Source organism: Procambarus clarkii, chromosome 20 (genome assembly GCF_040958095.1).
Source record: "Procambarus clarkii isolate CNS0578487 chromosome 20, FALCON_Pclarkii_2.0, whole genome shotgun sequence".
In the NCBI taxonomy this organism is placed as follows: domain Eukaryota; kingdom Metazoa; phylum Arthropoda; class Malacostraca; order Decapoda; family Cambaridae; genus Procambarus; species Procambarus clarkii.
Genome location: NC_091169.1, coordinates 20,982,921 through 21,005,152, shown reverse-complemented (window position 1 = coordinate 21,005,152; position 22,232 = coordinate 20,982,921). Strand labels below are relative to the sequence as shown.

The window sequence follows — 22,232 nt, the reverse complement described above, 5'->3', positions numbered from 1 at the left end:
AAAGTTTATATATATATCTGCTAAACTTCTGATCAATATTAAGTTATATTTCAGAAAATGCTAACATCACACTCCTCAAATTACTTGTTTTTAATTAGTGATAATGTTCCAAAATTTACTCTGAAATCGCTTTTCCATATTTAACGTTAACTTCGCTTAATCAAAATATAACGAATAATCTAAAAAAAAATAACATCCCAGAATTTTACACAAAGGGATTTAGCGAAAACTAGAGATAGAGTGAACCTCAATTAGTGTTAATTTCAACACAGCGTCTGTCCTGCTGAGGAAACATCGTTTGAGGAGAAAGGAACTATGTTGTTTTAGATTCAGCTTCTCGGAACAAAAAGTTCCTAAGTAGCACGGGCTATGGTGAGCCCGTAGTGGAGCGGGGCTGTAACTGTTGGAAGGAGGGGGAAGGGAGCTAGTTTCAAGACACCTGTATGGCCCTCAGTCGCACTCTGACGGTGGTGAGGTGAGGGTGTGTTGAACACACTCCATAAAAATTGACGAAACATAAAACACCAGTGGCTTAGCGTAAACACAACACCAGTGGCTTAGCGTAAACACAACACCAGTGGCTTAGCGTAAACACAACACCAGTGGCTTAGCGTAAACACAAAACCAGTGGCTTAGCGTAAACACAAAACCAGTGGCTTAGCGTAAACACACTTGGAGAAACGTGTCTGGGTTGATGGTAGTAGGAATGATAACAACTGCTTCTGGTCGTGGCTGTGGTGGATAAACTATGCTGAAGGCATACGGTGAGTTTTTGCTGTTGCTGTAGTTGATTTATTAAACCCCACTGCTGGTTTATACCAGCAGTGGGCTCTATAGCGCAGCATACATACAACTAGAGCACTGTACTCACCTATTTGTACATATTTATTTGTGCTTGCGGGGGTTGAGCTTTGGCTCTTTGGTCCCGCCTCTCAACTGTCAATCAACTGGTGTACAGATTCCTGAGCCTACTGGGCTCTGTCATATCTACATTTAAAACTGTGTATGGAGTCAGCCTCCACCACATCACTGCCTAATGCATTCCACCTGTTAACTACTCTGACACTGAAAAAGTTGTTTCTAACGTCCCTGTGGCTCATGTCGGTACTCAATTTCCACCTGTGTCCCCTTGTTCGCGTCCCACCAGTGTTGAATAGTTTATCCTTGTCTACCCTGTCAATTCCTCTGAGGATTTTGTATGTAGTGATCATGTCTTCTTCTTACTCTTCTGTCTTCCAGTGTCGTGAGGTGCATTTCCCGCAGCCTTTCCTCGTAACTCATGCCTCTTAGTGTTGGGACTAGCCTAGTGACATACCTTTGGACTTTTTCCAGCTTCGTCTTGAGCTTGACTAGATACGGGGCTCCATGCTGGGGCTGCATACTCCAGGATTGGTCTGACATATGCGGTCTACAAGGTCTTGTATACAGTGGTATACGAGACCGTGGTTTAGGACTAGTGCACCGTGGCGTACGACAGGTGGACAAAAATTCGAGCAGCTGCCACGGTCAACTTGACAGGTGTTGTTAAGCTGCCACGGTCAACTTGACAGGTGTTGTTAAGATGCCACGGTCAACTTGACAGGTGTTGTTAAGCTCCCACGGTCAACTTGACAGCTGTTGTTAAGCTCCCACGGTCAACTTGACAGCTGTTGTTAAGCTCCCACGGTCAACTTGACAGCTGTTGTTAAGCTCCCACGGTCAACTTGACAGATGTTGCTAAGCTGCCTCAGTTAACATGTTAGCTGCTGGCCAACAGCTACAGCCCAACCCAACCTCCTGGAATGATAGTACTCTGTTGTTTGGCAGCTCCAAGTAGCAACAGCCTGTTGGACCAAGCTCTCACAAGTCAAGCCTGAGGCCTCGGGCCGGGCTCGGGGAGTAGAAGAACTCCCCGAAACCCCCTCCAGGTATATTCCAGGTATACTCCAGGTATACTCCAGGTAACTACGTGGTCGATCATAAATAAGACTTTTTAAGCAGTTCGGAAAAAATAAAGCCTAATAAACAAATTTAAATATCCGTGGGCCTCGTATAGCATATATATATATATATATATATATATATATATATATATATATATATATATATATATATATATATATATATATATATATATATATATAAACGACATATTTGTACTTTAGACTACATAGTAATTATATATGAACTTTCGATATAGGAGTATAGACTACACACACTTCTGTTGGGAAGGGAAGGGAACTATCAGGAGAAAGCGGCGGCAAGCCATTACGACTATATAGCAATTGGAAGGGGTCAGGATAAGGATTTGGGATGGGACGGAGGGGGAGGGGAAGAGAAAGGAATGGTGCCCAACCACTTGTGGACGGTCGGGGATTGAACGCCGTCGACCTGCATGAAGCGAGACCGTCGCTCTACCGTCCAGCCCAAGTGGTCATACTTCTCTTGGATTAGTCTATATAAAACAAGACTCGTTCCCTTCGTCTCGAGGAAATATTGGGTATAACCTAACGACTTTGATCTCGTTAACTCCTCAGTAAAAGACAACTTTCATGGTTTACAAATACTCTTCAGTGTCTGAATGAATACGTTTAATCCAAACTATTGAAACGTTTGCCAGCTTATGAGAGCTGGCTTTTCATTGGCTGCTGGCAACTCATTAAAGTGGCACCCCCACAATCCGGTGAAACATCGGTCAAATACCTCAATTTTCCCCTCCCAGAGTGCCTGAAACTGGCACCCGAGGGAGCCGGAGAGCCTGATACCGGCCCCCGAGGGAGGCAGAGTGCCTGATACTGGCACCCGAGGGAGCCAGAGAAAGAGAGCAGACCCAAGATAGATCGCGGCAACAACCTTTTTCGTCGAGGTATCGTTAACCGGTCAACGACATCAAGAATCCATCAGGAGGAGGCTGGGTAGGGGGGAGATGGAGCCAGGGGCGGAAGAGAGAGGTCAGGAGGTGAGAGTAGGGTGAGGGTGAGCCCGAGGAAGTGTGGGAGGGAGAGAAAAAGAAAATACAGAAGAGTGAGAGCGAGGGAGGGAGGGGGGGACAGTAGCAGTGGCGGTGGAGAGTGCAGAAGGCAGTTGGATGAGATGAATAGTGGAACTGAGGAAGAGAGGGAGATAAGCCGTGGAAAAGGAGGGAAGAGGCAAGGGAGGGAAGGGCCGTGGCAAGGGAGGGAAGGGCCGTGGCAAGGGAGGGGAAGGGAAGATGGGACGGTCCAAGGGTCGCCACTGGCAATTAACATCTGGGCCACTGTACTCACCTATTTCACCTATTTGTGCTTGCGGGGCTTGAGCTCTGGCTCTTTGGTCCCGCCTCTCAACTGTCAATAGAGGAAGATACTGTGTGGACCCCCTTCTACTGCAGAGGCGTTCCTCTATCCACGAGTGGACGAACACCTTGTGTGTACGAACACCTTGTGTGTACGAACACCTTGTGTGTACGAACACCTTGTGTGTACGAACACCTTGTGTGTACGAACACCTTGTGTGTACGAACACCTTGTGTGTACGAACACCTTATGTGTACGTGCGCTTTGTGTGTACGAACACCTTATGTGTACGTGCGCCTTATTACACCAAGGTGTGTGCGTTAAACTGATATATAAAAAGATTGAGAGAAAACACGCGGGTCTTATCGCTTTCTCTTAATTATCACCCATTACACAGTCGTGCGAGTCGAACTTTATTGGTAATGTTGTTTTGCCTCAAAACTTTGATTCATCTACCCAAAAGATGTTTAAAACAATCAGACGAGGTTTTAAGACCGTCCTCCAAACAAAGACCCAAAAGTGATTCCATGCACCCGCCAAACCCTCTGTTTATGAATGAAAAAACGGTTAACACACGACTCACAACTGATGACGTTCGAACACTTCCGGAACAAGTGCTTCACTGACGAGTTTTGTTCGAACCACAACGCTGTAAATGCTTCACCCACTTACTACAAATACAAATAATTGCCAACAGACCCTAAACACCTAACCTAACCTATGCCTATATATGCACAATATGCTATTATAATATTCATTTATATCTGAGAAAATTTCCGTTTTGAATGAACAACATGTAAAAGTTTATGAATGCGGCTGTGGGGTCGACCGCTGGATGGAATAGACTTGAGTCGAGAACGGGTTGGATATTTTAAGGACGGGCTTTGTTATTCAATGTTTAGATCGAGAGAGTTGTGTCAGGTGGAAAGAAGTAGTGGGTAGTTGACTGCTTCAGATTGTGTAGGGGGAGTGTATAGTGTGTGTGTGTGTGTGTGTGTGTGTGTGTGTGTGTGTGTGTGTGTGTGTGTGTGTGTGTGTAGGGGGGTGTAGTGTGTATGGGGGGAAGAGTAGAGAGTGACTGGTGTAGGGTGTTAGAGTGTGAGGGTGATGGGGGTCGGGGGTTGGCTGAGCCCTGAAATGAAAGGAAGCAAAAAATGATAGGTGAGAGATAAATAATGAAGGAGATGGACAGGGAGTTGGCCAAACAATGAGGGAAGAACGATTGTTGGAGGAGAGGAAGGGAAGGACAAAGCCACCGTGGAGTACCAAAACACACGAGAGAAGGGAGAGACTAGAGAAGGAGAGAAGGGAGAGGCCATGAGAGAAGGAAGAGGCCAGGGAGAGAGAGAGAGAGAGAGAGGAAAGAATAAGTAAAAGAATGAGTCAGGTAAATCACTGAAAACACCTGTGTGTGTACGGAACAAATTACCGAATAATATAATAATGTTTTAATCCTCCATGGTCTTAAGGAAAAGTTACATCTCTGCCTATATAAGAACGTCTCTTCAACGTTGGAGGCCAGACGCTTAGGGCTAGCCATACCCAAATTTGTAGGGAAAATGGTCTGCGGTACGGGACTGACATAGGCTGGTCAGGGTAAGCTAAAGTTAAATGATTTTAGAAATATTAGTAATTATTCACCACCTCATCTCCAATTGTAGTAAAGTGTGAAATATTAGTTGAGGTGACCAAAGAGATTTTCGACAACAGAAAAAATATATTTCGTAATCCATACAATACTTGCATTGCTCCTTATTATACTTTATGAAAGAGAAGAGGAGCTAAGCAGGAGGGGGTAAGGGAGGAAGGAGGTAAGGGCGATAAGGGAGAGGGGGGAAGGGGAGTAGGGGAGATGGGGTGGGATGAGCATTTGTCTCATCTCACATGAGCATCTGTTCTTCTTTATCTTACACACATAATTTCTCAGATAGTTTCCAAATTATAATAAAAATACCAATGATGTTTAATGGTGCCTGAGACGTGTCAAAGATCCTTCAGTTAATTTGTTTATATTGTTCATACTATGTATATTTCCTCAGAGAACTTCACACCACGAGTTTGAACACTGAAGCTCATTTGATACGTTGCCACTTTTCGTCACTGTCAACGACGCTCGTTACTGTCGTTGATAGTAATGACTGTCAACGACAGCCTCACTACACAACTCTGGTTCATCACAAGAACGGGCACGGTCCAGGCACCGAATTTATTGACACAGGAATTTTATTTTCAAAGCTTTTATTGTTTGACCGTGAAATTGTGTTTAGAATTTTTTTACTTGAGAGTACTTGAGAGCTGATGTCTCTAGAGTGTTGAACTAGGTTGTTGCCAGATGAGAACTCTCAGCAATAATGAGCCCATTTTTACTACCAAACAATATATATATATATATATATATATATATATATATATATATATATATATATATATATATATATATATATATATATATATATATATATATATATTATACCTGCTTGATGGGGTTCTGGGAGTTCTTCTACTTCCTAAGCCCGGCCCGAGGCCAGGCTTGACTTGTGAGAGTTTGGTCCACCAGGCTGTTGATTGGAGTGGCCCGCAGGCCCACATATCCACCACAGCCCGGTTGGTCCGGTACCTAGGATACACAAAACTTTTCAATTATTGTGTTGCTCCTTAGTCAGGGTACCTGGACTGAGGTCACTGGACCTTTATCAGGAGCAGGCCAGTGATAACTTTTCTAGGTGTTGAACAGTTGTTTGAATTACGTTATTGACAACGATTTTGATAACAGTTATTGATCAGCCGATTCTAATTTGACATTGTAGTTATGTTTATCATCAAACTGTGACCACGATAACAGGCAATCTAGCAAAATTGCTGAAAATGCTTAGCCAAATATCTCTATTTCATCAAAGCTTTTTATAATTCTTAATTTATATATAAAAAATAATAAAAATCATTTGCTACGAGCCATCTCGTTTCAGCCGGAACTTGGTCTTCTGGCACTGTGCCTGGCACTGTGCCTGGCACTGTATCCGGCCCATATTCTCCACTGGTGCTCAGCCGCCTTACACAAGCTGCCACACTTGTAACCGGCTACTTTACGTCCGGACAGCTGCGAGCCCATTTGCACTCTCATTCCAAACGTGTGAAGTTGATATGAAGTGTGTGCAACTGCAATGGTTTTGCATGTAATCGATCTTGCCATCTCATTTGAATAGTTTGCTTTCTACGGAAACGTTCCACACTGGCAATAAGAAAATGGTGTAATCATAACATTGCTCTGAGAAGGAAAATAAGAGTTAATTGCAGGTTTTTACTGCGGCACTAACTTGGCAGAGCGTGAATGACAGTTTATTTATAGAGCACCAATGCGACTCTGTATATAGAGCACCAACGTGACTCTGTATTGTAGCCAGGAGAGATGATGTGATCTGGAGACAGACCAGTACTCTACCTGACCTGGGGCCAGATTCACGAAGCATTTACACAAGCACTTATGAACCTGTTCATCTTTTCTCAATCTTTTGCGGCTTTGTTTACAATTACTAAACAGTTAATGAGCTCCGAAGCACCAGGAGGCTGTTTATAACAATAACAACAGTTGATTGGGAAGCTTTCATGTTTGTAAACTGTAAACTCGGTACTATACCCGACCTGGCTCTCAGATAAAGACGATTAATGACCCTAGTCACAAATACCACACACAGCCAGAAGATATATTGAGATAACATTAACGGTGAATATGGCTCATTTTGAGCTCGTATACAACATCTGCAAACCCACTCGACACGAGCTAGAAGCAGCAGCAGTGCTGGCCATGGCTACGGATGTAATTTTTACCGGTTGATACGCGTCATTTGGATGAAACTCTGCAAGAAATACCTGACATGACATTTCTCAACACGAGGAGGGGGATAGGAGCCCACACACTCAAGGAGGTTTCCCAGGATCTCAAGTGAATCTAAAGTGTGAATCTAAAGTGAATCTAAAGTGTTCTAACATCAGGAGGAATGGTGGAGGTGGACGCAGACACCATGAGTGTGGATTGTTGCTACTGTCACAACACTAAACATAGAATGATCTCCTTCGTCGCCTGCACACCTGAAATGGAAAGTCAACTCTGTATATACTAAAGTCAGAAATATACCCACATTCCCCTCTCTGTTGGTGCTGACTATGGTAGTCCCGTTCCCTGCCTGGGGTCACAGGGGTCATGAAGGCCCTACACGAGCACCAGTGCCACCGTCACCCCTGGCCATCCATCTTCATTGTGTCAAGATGCTCACTGGGGCAGAAAAAAAATCTTCAAGATATCTTTCTTACTCTGCGCCATTAAGTATAAATCTCCACTCTCTATATCTTACTTGGCAGAGGTAAATCAGAGGGAAGGTTTGTGATTCAGAATCTCTCCTGGTGAGGGTTATCTCACCAAGGAACTTTAAAGACAGCTTCAAGATGATGCTTTCCTCCTTAAGACGACCTCAAGATGATGCTTTCCTCCTTAAGACGACCTCAAGATGATGCTTTCCTCCTTAAGACGACCTCAAGATGATGCTTTCCTCCTTAAGACGACCTCAAGATGATGCTTTCCTCCTTAAGACGACCTCAAGGTGATGCTTTCCTCCTTAAGACGACCTCAAGATGATGCTTTCCTCCATAAGACGACCTCAAGATGATGCTTTCCTCCTTAAGACGACCTCAAGATGATGCTTTCCTCCTTAAGACGACCTCAAGATGATGCTTTCCTCCTTAAGACGACCTCAAGATGATGCTGTCCTCCTTAAGACGACCTCAAGGTGATGCTTTCCTCCTTAAGACGACCTCAAGGTGATGCTTTCCTCCTTAAGACGACCTCAAGGTGATGCTTTCCTCCTTAAGACGACCTCAAGGTGATGCTTTCCTCCTTAAGACGACCTCAAGGTGATGCTTTCCTCCTTAAGACGACCTAAAGATAATGCTGTTCTCCTTAAGACGACCTCAAGGTGGTGCTCGACTCTTTTTAAAGTCATGTATCTCCTAGACTTTCAGCAGCTAACTCAACATAAGGAAATAAGATGCTGTAATAATCTCAGCATGAAATGCTTACATCCTCTCTGCAAGGTGATGCTGCGGGTCTTAACTGCAAGCTTCCCAGTCGTGAAATGGCAGATTGAGGGTAATGACGTGTGTTGTGCACCTTTTTACATTTGCAGAGCATGAGTTGCGGCTCTTGGGCCCCGGTTTCCCATCCATTAATCGACTGGCGTGTAAGTTCCAGCGCTTATTGAGCTCTGTTATATGCAAATTTAAGGTGTGTATGGAGTTTGTAAAGGGAGTGGAGCCAAGCTCCGCCTCGAACCATGATCGTATCAAGAAGTGGTGTGGAACTTGATATCTGCGAACTTGATATCTATGGCTCTATTTTGAACAACGGATTTAACCAAAATTCACTCAAGCGTTATATCGTCGAATATCCGAGTTGGCAGCGTTTGTTATTCCTCACGCAACTGGTGTGTGTGTGTGTGTGTGTGTGTGTGTGTGTGTGTGTGTGTGTGTGTGTGTGTGTGTGTGTGTGTGTGTGTGTGTGTGTGTGTGTACTCACCTAGTTGTACTCACCTAGTTGTGTTTGCGGGGGTTGAGCTCAGGCTCTTTGGTCCCGCCTCTCAACCGTCAATCAACAGGTGTACAGATTCCTGAGCCTATCGGGCTCTATCATATCTACACTTGAAACTGTGTATGGAGTCAGCCTCCACCACATCACCCCCTAATGCATTCCATTTGTCAACCACTCTGACACTAATAAAGTTCTTTCTAATATCTCTGTGGCTCATTTGGGCACTCAGTTTCCACCTGTGTCCCCTTGTGCGTGTTCCCCTTGTGTTAAATAGACTGTCTTTATATACCCTATCAATTCCCTTCAGAATCTTGAATGTGGTGATCATGTCCCCCCCTAACTCTTCTGTCTTCCAGCGAAGTGAGGTTTAATTCCCGTAGTCTCTCCTCGTAGTTCATACCTCTCAGCTCGGGTACTAGTCTGGTGGCAAACCTTTGAACCTTTTCCAGTTTAGTCTTATCCTTGACTAGATATGGACTCCATGCTGGGGCTGCATACTCCAGGATTGGCCTGACATATGTGGTATACAAAGTTCTGAATGATTCTTTACACAAGTTTCTGAATGCCGTTCGTATGTTAGCCAGCCTGGCATATGCCGCTGATGTTATCCGCTATGTTGTGTGTGTGTGTGTGTGTGTGTGTGTGTGTGTGTGTGTGTGTGTGTGTGTGTGTGTTCCTATATTAAACGTAACAGTGAATATAATAGTGATACTGAAAGAACAGGGGACAAGCAGGGAGTGAGAGTTTAATCAACACTGCCAAACTCACTTTTGGGGAGTATCGATAGACTGCGGTCCTCAAGTTGTGCCTGAGTGTTTTAAGTCACGAGGACCACAAATAATTCTGATCATTACTACACACAAACAGTTCAACCTGTCCTCTTAAAAAGAACGTCGCTTTTGGCCGTTTGCCCGTATGGCCGAATTTGGACGTAATTTGAAAATGAAAAAAAAATGAAAATAAATTTGGGATTTTTTTTTTTCAACAACAGTAAGTTAAGGGTCCTCTGATAGGTTAGGTGGGCAGGAAATTCTCATAAAGTTTCAAAACGTTAATTTAAAGTGTCCTCTCATAACCTCTGCGCGTAGGCCGGACGACTCAAACAGAAAACGGAACAGAACGTCACTTTTGTGAGTCGATTTCATTTCAAATTACGTCCAAATTTAGCCATGTCACGCATACGAGCCAAAAGTGACGTTATTTTTAAGAGGACGGGTTGCACAAGCAGGGTTAAATCCTGGCCCGTCGTCCGGGGGTGGGTCAGAAGAGAAATCTCTGGTGTAGGAAACATTGATTATGCCAATTATTTGCTCACTCAGACACCTCATTCACCATCATTAACTCACATTAACCCCCTCGTTTATCTTCCTCTCCGCTGCTCCTTTTCACTGCCTTTCTCATTCTTCTCTTCTACCGTTCTGTTACTGCCTCTTCTATCTTCCTCCTCCTCATCTCTTTCTCTCTGTTTAAATAATTCTTCATTCTTTTACTTCTCGCGTATTCTGGTTTACGTTTTAGCACTAGAACTGTGTTTACTATTGTGTGTTTTTCTTATAGTTTTTATCTGAAAGTTGTTTGCAGCACCGAGCTTCAGCTGTTGGGCATCGCCTTCCCAACTGTAGATAATCAAATAGTGACTCGTGACAGTTTTTTTTCTTTCTCTCCAAATCCGCTTTGAAAACAATGAATGGAGGAATTCTCTACCATTTGTCCCTTCTATTTCGTCCATTTGCTTTACACTGAGAATGTATTTCTTCACATCCCCGGCCTATGGCGTGTCTGATTACCTTATTACCAACACGTGTCCTCTAGCACAACTTTATCTTAACCTAAACCTTCTTGTCTGTGTCCATGTATCTCCCTCAGTAACCTGGTACAGGTGTGTGTATGTGTCGAGTTCTTTAGTATCTCTCTGAATTCTTGGTTGTCTTGTATCTAATTTTTAAAGTCTCTCAATATTCGTTTTATAGTTTTTTCGATATTGAGTTTTTTTAGGATGGTGGGATGGTTTCCATGCAGGTACTGCATACTCTAGCACTGGTTGAAGATGTGCTGCATATTGAATGTAACATTAGTGTTAGGTTACTAAATGTTGTTCTGATGTCCGAGAGCTTAACACATGTGCAATGACCAAACCACACGAGAGTATAGCACTTGGAAGGGGGATAAGGATTTGGAGTGGGATGGAACGGGGGGAGAGGAATGGTGCCAAACCACTTCGATGCAGGTCAGGAATTGAACGCCGACTTGCATAAACCGAGACCGTCGCTCTACCGTCCAGCCCAAGTGGATGGAGGAGTATTGAAGTAGATAGGGGAAGATAGAGGGCGCGAGATAGCCTGTGGATGGGACAGAGAGTCCCATAAAAGACTCAGTGTATCTTGTAATCATTGTGGTGATTCATTTAGGATTTAGGATTATTTTTAAGACAATTAGGATTTAGTAGTTAACCTCTTCCAGGTTTTTTTTCCATGTGTTGTAATAAATACCATATTGTTAGCTTTTTCTTGATTCTGTAAGTTAATTAAGTCATTATTAAAACGTAGAGTAGGGCTGAAATTTATTGCCTAGGGGATATTATTATGTGATAATATCACATGATACAGATTATTAATACATATTTATATATATATATATTTTTTTTTATTACCTAGAAGGGGTACCACCTCTGGTGCAAGTGTAGGGACCCATAGCCTCGGAGAAGAAAATCCTGGCCCTGGCCCATATTAATATGTATATTTTCTCTGTAGCTAGGGATTATTTTGTGTATTTCTCTAATTACAATAGCCTGTTAATTCGGAATTTAGGAATGTTTTATACAAATATTTTGTATATAATTTCTCTAATCACTAGTTTGGAGAGATTAATGAAATCTTCTAGCTCAGATATTTGAAATAACTAAAGTGCAAATTATTTTTTATATTTGTGAATATAAATAATTAATTTTTTTATAAATAGTAAAAAATAACAATTTATTTAGCCTAACTCTTACCTCAAGGGAACTTGTATTGTGTTCTTAGTTAATATGTTCATATCATTAATATTGTCTATGGTAATTATAGCGTACCTTTGTGAGGGTGTTGAGACGTGCCGAGATCTCCACTAAGATACGTGTAATGTATATTTTGTTCCATAATATAAGTTCCTATATCATATATCATCGAGGCGAGTTGTGTTTATTATTTTGAGTATGAGAGAGACTCGGACCGAAAACTCTGATGTCACTCACCAGAATGTTGTGGTCTTCATCCCTCACCGGATTTAGAATCTTGCTGCGATACTGCTTCACTGCTGACACAGCTTCACTGCTGACACAGCTTCACTGCTGACACAGCTTCACTGCTGACACAGCTTCACTGCTGACACAGCTTCACTGCTGACACAGCTTCACTGCTGACACAGCTTCACTGCTGACACAGCTTCACTGCTGACACAGCTTCACTGCTGACACAGCTTCACTGCTGACACAACCCCAACTGGAAGAAGTATAGGAAGAATCTTCTGCTAAAATATTTAATTTAGTGACCTTGACCAGCTGCATTGACTAGCTAATGACAGAGCTCAACAGCCTCCAAAATAAGAAACTATTTAATAATACTTTCTTTGCAGGTAACGGATGTGAGGGAGCAGGTGCAATGGGGAGCCGAACCATTGTCATATTAGGGGCGGGTCTGACCAGAACTGATGCGTTGTGATGGTAACGAAACTCTCTTAAGTATTTATGTCTCCAGCGTCAATGTGGTGTTGATTCATTAGTGGTAAGAGTTATGACATTAATATTAACTATACACGTGTTGGGAGCTTGTACCAGTTGGTCTAGCGTGTTAATTTAGATTAAAAAGAGGAATTTGAGATTTGTGTATTCTTTTTATTGAGTTTTAAGAGCATGGAAATTGGTGGTTGAACCCCTTTATCACTGTTATTAGTTTTATTTACTGATATTAGATAAGAGCACTTGTTATCAAATATTTTCAGGCCGAAATTATATATGTTAGATGAATGGGCTGTTGTTTTGGTCACAACACCTGTGCACATCTGCAGGCGATGAGTCACAATAACGTGGCTGAAGTATGTTGACCAGACCACACACTAGAAGTTGAAGGGACGACGACGTTTCGGTCCGTCCTGGACCATTCTCAAGTCGATTGTGAGAATGTGACAATCGACTGGAGAATGGTCCAGGACGGATCGAAACGTCGTCGTCCCTTCAACTTCTAGTGTGTGGTCTGGTCAACCTGTGCACATCTGTTCCTCTGGTTGATACAGACAGGTGTAGTGCATTTGTTTTTGGCGGTGCAGTTGTAAAGCACTCGCCCAGCGCTTTGCGAACGGTTTGGTCAAGGTTCCTATCCTGGCCGAGGTGGATTGACTGGGCGCCAATCGTTAATTGTACGCCTCTGGTCACCCAGGAGTGATTGGGTACCTGGTTGTTAAAAGATTGTTGGGTTGTATTCCAGGGGAACAGATAGGGTAAGGCTTACCTCTCAGTATGGGAAGGGAAAGCTCTCAGCTTGCTAGCAGGAGTCAGAAGTCGTCTGCTCTTCTACCCAACTGTGTAAAACTAGTAGGGTAAGGCTTACCATGAGCTATGGGGAGGGAGAGCTCTCAGCCTGCTAGCAGGAGTCAGCAGTCGTCTGCTCCTGTACCCAACTGTGTAAAACTAGTAGGGTAAGGGAGCCGGTCGGCCGAGCAAGGGAGCCGGTCGGCCGAGCGGACAGCACGCTGGACTTGTGATCCTGTGGTCCTGGGTTCGATCCCAGGCGCCGGCGAGAAACAATGGGCAGAGTTTCTTTCACCCTATGCCCCTGTTACCTAGCAGTAAAACAGGTACCTGGGTGTTAGTCAGCTGTCACGGGCTGGTTCCTGGGGGTGGAGGCCTGGTCGAGGACCGGGCCGCGGGGACACTAAAAAGCCCCGAAATCATCTCAAGATAAGGCTTACCATGAGCTATGGGGAGGGAGAGCTCTCAGCCTGCTAGCAGGAGTCTGCTCCTGTACCCAACTGTGTAAAACAGCAATACAAACATACATTACCAACCAATAAAACCAATCTTGACACGAAAGTAAAATACTACGACTAAGTCCAATATAATAAAACTCAACATGACCTCAGCCAAATAAACAACCATCAATAAAATTGTCACCACAAATAAACTCGTTGGTAACACTGCCAAACAAATTACCACCACCACCAACAGCAGCAAAATGGCCACTATCCCCACCAGTAAAGTTACAATTATGACCACTAATATAACAGGCACCATGGCCATTTATAATGCCACCACTACTAATAACACTACTATTATCACCACCATCAGTAAACCCACCACAGTCACCCATAAAATAAATCCAAAATTCCCACTATCTAAAAAAAATTTACTATTTCCACCACCAAGAAAAACACAATACACCAACACTACAGCAAAACCCAATACAATATAAATAAAACCACCACCACATCAATAAAAAAACACCACATCAAACGACCACCAAATAAAACAAAAAAGCCAGTAGACGAGGCATAAAGAGCTAGACCCTTACCCTTCCATAGTCACTATTAGGCAAGTTCATCCTCACTTTTCCTCCAGCTTTTCTTCCCATATTCTTCCATTTCGAAGGGGTAACCCAGCTGAACCAATTACGATACAAGGCGATATGGGAAAGATTTATTGCCGAGCTGATTTGAAGATCCTTTGTCCGCGGGACAGTATCCCGTGTTCCCTTAAAATTCCTTGGTGTCTGTCCCTTTGCGAGCGAGTCAAACATTACAGTCAAATACAGTCCGGTGTTGTGTAAATAATGCGATTTGCGTCTCATGATTAACGATTCAATAGACAGCCATAATGGTGAATGATTCTCCAACTATCTCTTATTTCCATTGTTGTTGTTGAAGATTCGCTACTTGGAAACAAAAGTCCAAGTAGCACGGGCTATGGTGAGCCCGTAGTATATATATTTCCATTGCTTCGTGGCTGTATTTTGAGATGCAACGCTGATGACTCCGGGCACAGAATAATATACATATAATAATACACCCAGGATAATATATAATATATCCTATAATAAATATATAATTTATCCTATAATAAATATATAATTTATCCTATAATAAATATATAATTTATCCTATAATAAATATATAATTTATCCTATAATATACCGTATGTAATCATATATTTCCATATTCCTTGCGAAAGAATTACGGACAGTTGAAGAACATAATTTAAACAGAAGTACAACTATTTGTCTCTCTTGCTGGTAACCCTAATTGGCTATTGCGTGTATAAAATGCTTGTATGTTCATACACCTATGTGTACAATTTTTACTCTAGATCACCACGGATATTGCTAAAACATTTTTCTGTGTACTGACCTTGCTTCAGGAGCACCGAGAGGGCTTCATGGGTCATGGATCATAGGTCATGGGTATTGAACGGGAGACTGCCAACTCCTCATAAAGACCTCATACTTGACCTCATACTTGAAGTCATACTTGAGGTCAAGAGCACTGGCACAGGGGTAGCTTGTCATACAGCTCATTACCCATAACCTTGTAGTTAAGCAGTTATGTCATGAACGAAGGAAATGTGTAAACATTCGGATACCTGGATTCTGAATGTGTAAACATTCGGATACCTGGATTCTGAATGTGTAAACATTCGGATACCTGGATTCTGAATGTGTAAACATTCGGATACCTGGATTCTGAATGTGTAAACATTCGGATACCTGGATTCTGAATGTGTAAACATTCAGATACCTGAATTCTGAATGTGTAAACATTCGGATACCTGAATTCTGAATGTGTAAACATTCAGATACCTGGATTCTGAATGTGTAAACATTCAGATACCTGGATTCTGAATGTGTAAACATTCAGATACCTGGATTCTGAATGTGTAAACATTCAGATACCTGGATTCTGAATGTGTAAACATTCAGATACCTGGATTCTGAATGTATAAACATTCAGATACCTGGATTCTGAATGTGTAAACATTCAGATATCTGGATTCTGAATGTGTAAACATTCAGATACCTGGATTCTGAATGTGTAAACATTCAGATAACCTCACTCCATCTTGCTGCTGCCACAATACGAAGTGTTTACCAATACTCAAATTCCTTTGATTAAAAATAACTCTGGGAAAAAATGCATGTACACACACTTATTACATTACAAGAATAATATTTTAACAAGTCATTTTGTTATTTTATCTTTTAGTAGTGGAGGCATCTGCTGGGAAGGGGAAGGGAATTGTCAGGTGGAAAGCGCCAAGCCATTACGACTATATAGCACTTGGAAGGGGTCAGGATAAGAATCAGGGATGGGACAGGGGGGAAAGGAATGGTGCCCAACCACTTGTGGACGGTCGGGAATTGAACGCCGACCTGCATGAAGTGAGACCGCCCAAGTGGTTAGACATCATTTATATGTAAATATAAACACCATTTATATGTAAATATAATCCTGTTCAGTTAGGCTTCCGACATTGTATAGGTACAGGACTCCACTACGGGCTCACCATAGCCTGTACTACTTGGAACTTTTTGTTCCAGGTAGCGATTCTTAAACAACAACAAATGTATAGGTACAGGAAATATATCGACCTGTCCTCCTCTTTAGATAGTACTTTTTGTGACTATGTACGCCATCGTACATACATGGATGTAATGGACCATTAGATGCTAGAATTTATTATTATCCGAAGTATTTAGAACGAAGAGGTAGAACGGCCTATTGACATAGCTCGAGTGGAAGGGGGAGTTGTGTAAAACCCTGGTTTGTGTCTCGGAGAGGCTGCAGGATCCGAGAAAGTTCAGTAGAACTTCTGGTTTCAACTCTTTTTTACTATGTCGTAGCTCAGTCGATTACGGCAGCGTCTGGGATGTTCTCGGACGTAGGTTCGAATCCTCGTCACGGCCCTTGTGAATTTTTTCATTAGTATTATCCATTTTATAGTGTTTCGAAAAAAAACTAAAAAAAAAACTTAAATATTCCTACTCCTAGTGTAGTACATATATATACAGGGGAACTATATTTGGCCTCTGATAGCGTGTATTAAGCCTAGGAAGGTTAAGTTAGATCGTACACAAACTTTTCCGGTTTGTCCAAATTGAATAGTACCGATTTCTACTTTCTAATTGTCATTTACGTCAATATATGTACATTGGTCCTCATTGTTACTCTAAGAACTACTTAAACAGGAGGATGGGCTGATTGAGATATATAAAAGGTACGCAAGTAAAAATAAATACATTATCTATGTCTATCTCTATCTATCTAAAAACTTGCCTTGATCTTTCCACCGAGTACGTCCAAAGCGACCCATCAGGAGATTGGAAGTTGCTCTATGTGGCCAAAACTTTGCGAGAGACCGTGGCTTGTGATTCAGGTAATGTCGTGGTACCCATAATATCCATAATTATAATCATAATATTATTTTTTTTAATTTTGCCCCGAGGGGCGAGTTTATTGGGCAGCACCACTCATCTTGTGAGTGGACACCGCCATAGTGACACTATTGGGCAGCGCCACTCATCTTGTGAGTGGACACCGCCATAGTGACAGTATTGGGCAGCGCCACTCATCTTGTGAGTGGACACCGCCATAACAGCATGTACAACACTCCCCAAAAGGAAGAAAACCGCTGGGTTGTTCATCCTGTCACTTGTACCCAGACATATTATGGTACTATATTAAGTGGCGCGTAGCCTCGCCTACTTCCACATTCTCTCCCAACCTTTCCTCACTTTGCTCGGGGCTTCATCAAGTATACAAGTGCTTTACACTGTAATTCTTTTAATTAGTATTGGATCAAACGAATGCATATTCACACTATGAGATCCCAGCAATATAGACATTTCTGTGTGCTGACCTTGCTTCAGGAGCAGCGAGAGGGCTTCATGGGTCATGGGGTCATAGGTCACAAGGTCATGGGTATTGAACAAGAGACTGCCAACTCCTCATACTTGGGGATCAAGAGCAAGGGCAGAGGGGTAGCGTGTCATATAGCTCATTACCCATAACCTTGTAGAGAGATGCAGCAGACTACCTACACTATGAGAGCCCATGCAGTAGGTCTCCCCGACCTGCTGCATGGGTAACAGCTTCTCCATATTGACCTACCCTGGCTTTACGCCCTGGAGAGGCCACTTTTGCCTCGACAACCCGAGCCCAACTCCATAGTCTCCAGAGACTACAAGATGCCTATTACTACTACTATTAGGGTATCATTATTTTCATTTCATTCAATAAAAAAAAGATTGTGTGTAGCTGTGTTTTGAACCACTTTTGACGCAACATTTAAATTTTCTCTGACACGTATCACCTCTCCGCTCCTCACCCTGTCTGTTAGTGGGTGGAACTGTTTGGTAATAATGTATACATTTAAAGTTTTCGTGCATTCAGATCATGTGTTTTGTTTATTTCTGTCCTCTTGCTTGTGTTGGGCACATTTAGTGTCCTGCTTGAGTGGGACACCTTTAGTGCCCTCCTGCTTGTGTAGGACACCTTTAGTTGCCCTCCTGCTTGTGTGGGACACCTTTAGTGCCCTCCTGCTTGTGCGGGACATCTTTAGTGCCCTCCTGCTTGTGTGGGACATCTTTAGTGCCCTCTTGCTTGTGTGGGACATCTTTAGTGCCCTCCTGCTTGTGCGGGACATCTTTAGTGCCCTCTTGCTTGTGTAGGACACCTTTAATTGCCCTCCTGCTTGTGCGGGACATCTTTAGTGTCCTCCTGCTTGTGTGGGACATCTTTAGTGCCCTCTTGCTTGTGTGGGACATCTTTAGTGCCCTCTTGCTTGTGTGGGACATCTTTAGTGCCCTCCTGCTTGTGTAGGACACCTTTAGTTGCCCTCCTGCTTGTGTGGGACACCTTTAGTGCCCTCCTGCTTGTGCGGGACATCTTTAGTGCCCTCCTGCTTGTGTGGGACACCTTTAGTGCCCTCCTGCTTGTGTGGGACATCTTTAGTGCCCTCTTGCTTGTGTGGGACACCTTTAGTGCCCTCCTGCTTGTGTGGGACATCTTTAGTGCCCTCTTGCTTGTGTGGGACACCTTTAGTGCCCTCCTGCTTGTGCGGGACATCTTTAGTGCCCTCCTGCTTGAGTGAGACACATTTAGTGCCCTCCTGCTTGAGTGGGACACCTTTAGTGCCCTCCTGCTTGAGTGGGACACATTTAATGCCCTCCTGCTTGTGTGGGACATCTTTAGTTGCCCCTCCTGCTTGTGTAGGACACCTTTAGTGCCCTCCTGCTTGAGTGGGACACATTTAGTGCCCTCCTGCTTGAGTGGGACGTCTTTAGTTGCCCCTCCTGCTTGTGTGGGACACCTTTAGTTGCCCCTCCTGCTTGTGTGGGACACCTTTAGTGCCCTCCTGCTTGAGTGGGACACATTTAGTGCCCTCCTGCTTGAGTGGGACACCTTTAGTTGCCCCTCCTGCTTGTGTGGGACACCTTTAGTGCCCTCCTGCTTGAGTGGGACACCTTTAGTACCCTCCTGCTTGTGTGGGACACCTTTAGTGCCCTCCTGCTTGAGTGGGACACATTAGTGCCCTCCTGCTTGAGTGGGACACATTAGTGCCCTCCTGCTTGAGTGGGACACCTTTAGTGTCCTCCTGCTTGTGTGGGACACCTTTAGTGCCGTCCTGCTTGTGTGGGACACCTTTAGTACCCTCCTGCTTGTGTGGGACACCTTTAGTACCCTCCTGCTTGTGTGGGACACCTTTAGTACCCTCCTGCTTGAGTGAGACACATTTAGTGCCCTCCTGCTTGTGTGGGACACCTTCAGTGTGTTGTTTGTATACATGTCAACCCCCCTTAATTTTCCCAATGGTTTTTTCTCAAGTTCTCAAGTTTCGTTGTCATTTACGCGCCATAAGTGTAAAATGTCCCGCGTTGCCTTGCCATAAATGTTCACTCCGAGGCCTCTAAGTGTGTGTGACAGTTGCTGCTGACTGCTTTGTCTGACTGACACCCTGAAGCAGCTGACTGCTTCTGGGTGGTTATAAATAGGAGCTGCCTCGTATGTGCCAATAGGCCTTCTGCAGTTACCTTTGTTCTTATGCTCTTCTTATGTTATGTTCTTTCTCAAGCCAGTTCGTGGACACCTGCCTATATATGTGGGCAGGTGGGTGGACTGAGAGGGGCATATGATATCAGGTAGGCTGATTGAGAGGGGCATATGATATCAAGTAGGCTGACTGAGAGGGGGCATATGATATCAAGTAGGCTGACTGAGAGGGGCATATGATATCAGGTAGGCTGATTGAGAGGGGCATATGATATCAGGTAGGCTGACTGAGAGGGGCATATGATATCAGGTAGGCTGATTGAGAGGGGCATATGATATCAAGTAGGCTGACTGAGAGGGGCATATAATATCAGGTAGGCTGACTGAGAGGGGCATATAATATCAGGTTGGCTGACTGAGAGCGGCATATAATATCAGGTAGGCTGACTGAGAGGGGCATATAATATCAGGTTGGCTGACTGAGAGGGGCATATGATATCAGGTAGGCTGATTGAGAGGGGCATATGATATCAAGTAGGCTGACTGAGAGGGGCATATAATATCAGGTAGGCTGACTGAGAGGGGCATATGATATCAGGTAGGCTGACTGAGAGGGGCCAAAGTGAGAAAGATAGTTGACAGGAAGTTCTCTCCCCTTTTCCTTCACCCGGAGCGCCAAGCTTTATCCCCTTGGCTAAACCGGTTGTCTTCAACCTCTTCCCCTCGCAATAATCCCCTTTTTTCCCCCCTTCCTACCCTCTTTCACACACACACTTTCATTTCCTTCCCCAGTTTCCACACACACACTTCTTTCCTGGTTGCTCCTTGGTCTGGTCTGTTTAAACTCATTAATTGTCTCTTCATCTGTTATTTACGCCCGTCATCTCCTGTTGCTGATAGCCTGCTCTTCTCCTCCTCTATATATACAGAGGACGAAGGGTAAAGAGGCAGTGTGAAGAGGCATTTCCCCTGCATCCTGCCATCTTCAGTGTGTTTATATCCCCCCATCAGAGTTGATCCACGACGCTAAATCAGCGGCCACTCAGCATATTATTCAAATTAACTGTGTCGTCAATCTCAAAGTAAGAGTCGGGTAGAAGGGTCGGAACAAGGCGATTACAGCCCTGTTTATGGCGCCTCCAGAAATTGTTGCAGTTGATGGTCAGTTGCACGGTTGAGGAAAATATATATATATCTTGACCTCTCCATGTGGCTTCCTCTTCCCCTCGGGGTCATGGCACAGTCAAAGGTCAGGATTAGGATAGTGAGGTTTGTGATGTTGTGTAGCGGCTTGCTCCTTATAGACTACTCAAGAGCTTTAAACCACAAATCAGCATATTCTGATGCAGTGTAGAGACATGCAGCATATTCTGATGCAGTGTAGAGACATGCAGCATATCCTGATGCAGTGTAGAGACATGCAGCATATTCTGATGCAGTGTAGAGACATGCAGCATATCCTGATGCAGTGTAGAGACATGCAGCATATTCTGATGCAGTGTAGAGACATGCAGCATATTCTGATGCAGTGTGGAGACATGCAGCATATCCTGATGCAGTGTAGAGACATGCAGCATATTCTGATGCAGTGTAGAGACATGCAGCATATTCTGATGCAGTGTGGAGACATGCAGCATATCCTGATGCAGTGTAGAGACATGCAGCATATTCTGATGCAGTGAGGAAACATGCAGCATAGCTCGATGCAATAACTCTTGACAGAAAATAAGAAACATTCGTGGCTGCTTCTGGGACATACTCTGGACACATTACCAATGCAGTTCTCGTCCTACTTCTGAAGCAGCAAGTTTTCTCGACTAACTTGATAAGTTGTCTACAAGTTGTCATCATAGGGAGAACTGGTGGACAGTGTTATATCGTTCTTCACAATGAGATTAAAGTTCGTTCTTGTGTTATTATTTATCGTTTTAGTGTGTGTGTGTGTGTGTGTGTGTGTGTGTGTGTGTGTGTGTGTGTGTGTGTGTGTGTGTGTGTGTGTGTGTGTGTGTACTCACCTATTTGTGCTTGCGGGGGTTGAGCTTTGGCTCTTTGGTCCCGCCTCTCAACCTGTGTGTGTGTGTGTGTGTGCGTGTGTGTGTGTGTAATATATATATCCACATATTATATGTATGTATATGTAATTTTACGTGAAAAGGTACTGCAGCAATATCCAGCAAGTGATATACTTAACAATAACACAAAACAAATTAACATAAAAAAACGCATTTGACTTTTACAGTGTGCATATGAGGGGCAAGAATTAAAGTATCAAGAAAAATCTAATCTGAATCAAAATAGAATCATTTATCTTCAATGGTTGACTTACAACTGTGGCAGGTACACAAAATGAGTATTCACTTTGGAAGTTCTGGAGACCCAAACCGGTGCCC

The 22,232-nt window shown here is 43.5% G+C and overlaps 2 protein-coding genes across 4 annotated transcripts in view; one reads left to right on the top strand and one right to left on the bottom strand.

Moving 5' to 3' along the window:
• The window catches only part of LOC123755382 (leucine-rich repeat-containing G-protein coupled receptor 5), a 198,545-nt gene that overhangs the window by 65,639 nt on the left and 110,674 nt on the right, over window positions 1-22,232 (top strand). The window lies entirely within an intron of this gene.
• Window positions 21,148-21,612, bottom strand: LOC138366745 (uncharacterized). Its single transcript, XM_069328022.1, has one exon. It carries the CDS (start codon window positions 21,610-21,612, stop codon window positions 21,148-21,150), a length of 465 nt encoding a protein of 154 aa, XP_069184123.1.